At 41.0% G+C, this 2,481-nt stretch overlaps 1 protein-coding gene across 1 annotated transcript; it reads right to left on the minus strand.

Moving 5' to 3' along the window:
* Positions 1–863: 863 nt before the first annotated feature.
* Positions 864–1,685, minus strand: LOC109679445 (olfactory receptor 2Y1B-like). Its single transcript, XM_074057400.1, has one exon. It carries the CDS (start codon positions 1,623–1,625, stop codon positions 864–866), a length of 762 nt encoding a protein of 253 aa, XP_073913501.1. The 5' UTR covers positions 1,626–1,685.
* Between the last annotated feature and the right edge of the window lie 796 nt (positions 1,686–2,481).

Here is a 2,481-nt window from a genome sequence, read left to right on the forward strand (position 1 = left end):
TTTATTAGCTAATTCTTTTGCTCCTTTTTATTTTCTTTGCTAACTCCCTTAGAGATAAAGATTTTCCTATACAATTTTCCATCTGATTTACAACCTATAGATTTCTTTTCACTTTAATTTTTCCTCTTATTCCACCACTTGTATACTCATTTCTTCTCCATTCTCTTCTGTGTTACAAGGGGAATATCTTCTGCATAACACCAAGCAGAATAACAGAAACTTTTGGTGCAGTGGGTGAGATGCTAATGCCACTCCTTATTCTATTCTGAACAAATGATGTTCTTTAAGTTGGTAAATGACACATGTGTCTGAAATTGATATTCTCTATGAAGTATCACCGTTCTTAATTTGCTCCGAGTAGCATACAAGGTTAACCTCTGTAAGAGACCTTTGAAACAGGCCCTGGAATTTGAAGGAACATGGCCAGTTTCACAGAAAATTAGAAAAGCAAGGTGAATTTATGTCCTCTACCTTGGCTCACAGTTCTATTATATAGCACCACATAGGGATCTGACTTTGGGAAAGCCATTGTCATTCAGAATTCATCCTTCTATTACTTACTCTCAGACTTGCTAGGAATCTACTGCCACTTTCCACAAGTGCTCAAAATACACTCTCGCCAACATCATTCCCTTGAAAAGTCATAATACAAAGCAGCACTTACTCCCAGATACACAGTGATTATAGAATCTGTGCATCTCAAGAGATCCCCACAACCAACTTCCAAACAAGAAAGATAGTATAATACTGAAGCCATCTGAGTGATATTTTCTAGGCATCAAATACCCTACAAGGAGGAATATAAGTTCCATAACCTGAGAGATCACAGAAAAAAAAACTTTTTACTAATCCTTTTTCTCCTCCTACCATGAATCTCTACCTCTCCTTAGCATCTTGCATAGAGCCCCTTTCACATCCTTGTTCCTCAGGGTATAAGTCAGAGGATTGAGCATGGGGGTGATTATAGTATAAAAAAGGGCAACAAACTTTCCCTCACTCTCAGAATAACTACCAATAGGCTGGAGGTATGTGTAGATGGTTGAGCCATAAAATAGAGACATCACCAGGAGGTGGGAGCCACAAGTCCCAAAAGCTTTTCTGCGTCCAGCCATTGACTTGACCTTCAGCACAGCCTTGGCAATGTGGGCATAAGAGCCTAGAATTAGTGCTGCAGGAAAGACCAAGATGATAGCTTGGGACACAAACATCTTGGTCTCAGTTCCTCCTGTGTCCTCACAAGCCAGCTTCAGGAATACAGGCATCTCACAGAAGAAGTGATTCAGATGATTGCCACAGAGAGGCATGGCCATCATGAGACCTGTCTGAATCAGTGAGTTCACAAGGCCTCCTGACCAGGAAGCAATGGCCAGTGAAAAGCAGAGACGAGGGTGCATAATGGTCATGTAGTGGAGTGGACGACATACAGCAGCATAGCAGTCAAAGGCCATCACCGCCAAGAGCATACTGTCAGTGGAACCCAGGGCAAGGACAGTGAAGAGCTGGGCCACACAACTGTCATAGGTGATAGTGTGGTCATGTCCCAGAAGGTTGATTAGAAGCTGGGGTACAGTGCTGGTGGTGTAGCAGAGGTCCAGGAAGGAGAGGTGGCAGAGGAAGAAGTACATGGGTGTGTGCAATCAAAGGTTCAGACATGAGAGAACTATGATGGTGGTGTTGCCAAAAAGAGTTAGGGTGTAAAAAATAAAAATATAGATAAAAAGGATGAGTTCCAATTGAGGCCAATCTGAGAAGCCCACCAAAATGAAGCCCTCTCTGGAACTGGTATTGAATCTTCCCATAGTCTTTCACCTACACAAATAGTAGAAGAGAGTTTAATGTCATGTATGAAGAATGCAAATTAACACATTATTCCTAGTGTTCCTTAAGTACTCGTAAATCAGGCACTTTATGTGTATTTTGATATTCACTTCTCTTTTGTTCAAAGTTCTAATTTTTTCTTCTTTAGAGTAGAAATTACTGAGTTAGGAATCTTTGTTTGAACCCGACAGCTCTGCTGCCTTTGTATCCCCTAAATCCTGTGGATTGGATGATTCAATGTTTTCAGTGTCTGAAAGTAGATACCCCTCACAGCACTGGATTTAGAACCTAATCTAGTAATGTGGAAGCTGGTTTTAAATTTCTAAGGTATAAAAATGTAGCATTTATATTCTCTTTGCTCCTCTTCTTGGTCCATTGGGTAGTTTATTTCAGATTTCAAATCCAGGCTACACTAAGATCACACACATGAACCCTGATGCTTATTGGCTTCCATCTTCTCAGTGCAGCCCTGCTCATACCAGCCGCATCTGTCATGAAGGACTGAAAAGAGTGTATGTCCATTACTTTGAGGGAAAAAAATAGCAATAAGTATCTTCATGTTGAATGAAGGCCATTCCCTTTCCCCATTTCTTCAAATATCATATCCCATGATTCACCCCCACAGAGAGAGCTGTTCTGTCCTTTCTAGTTGAGCCCTGCTTT

The sequence above is a fragment of the Castor canadensis genome, chromosome 16, assembly GCF_047511655.1.
Source record: "Castor canadensis chromosome 16, mCasCan1.hap1v2, whole genome shotgun sequence".
NCBI classification, from domain to species: Eukaryota; Metazoa; Chordata; class Mammalia; order Rodentia; family Castoridae; genus Castor; species Castor canadensis.

Excerpts from the sequence above, each read along its gene's own strand:
- LOC109679445 (XM_074057400.1), bottom strand. The coding sequence starts at position 1,625 with ATGTACTTCTTCCTCTGCCACCTCTCCTTCCTGGACCTCTGCTACACC.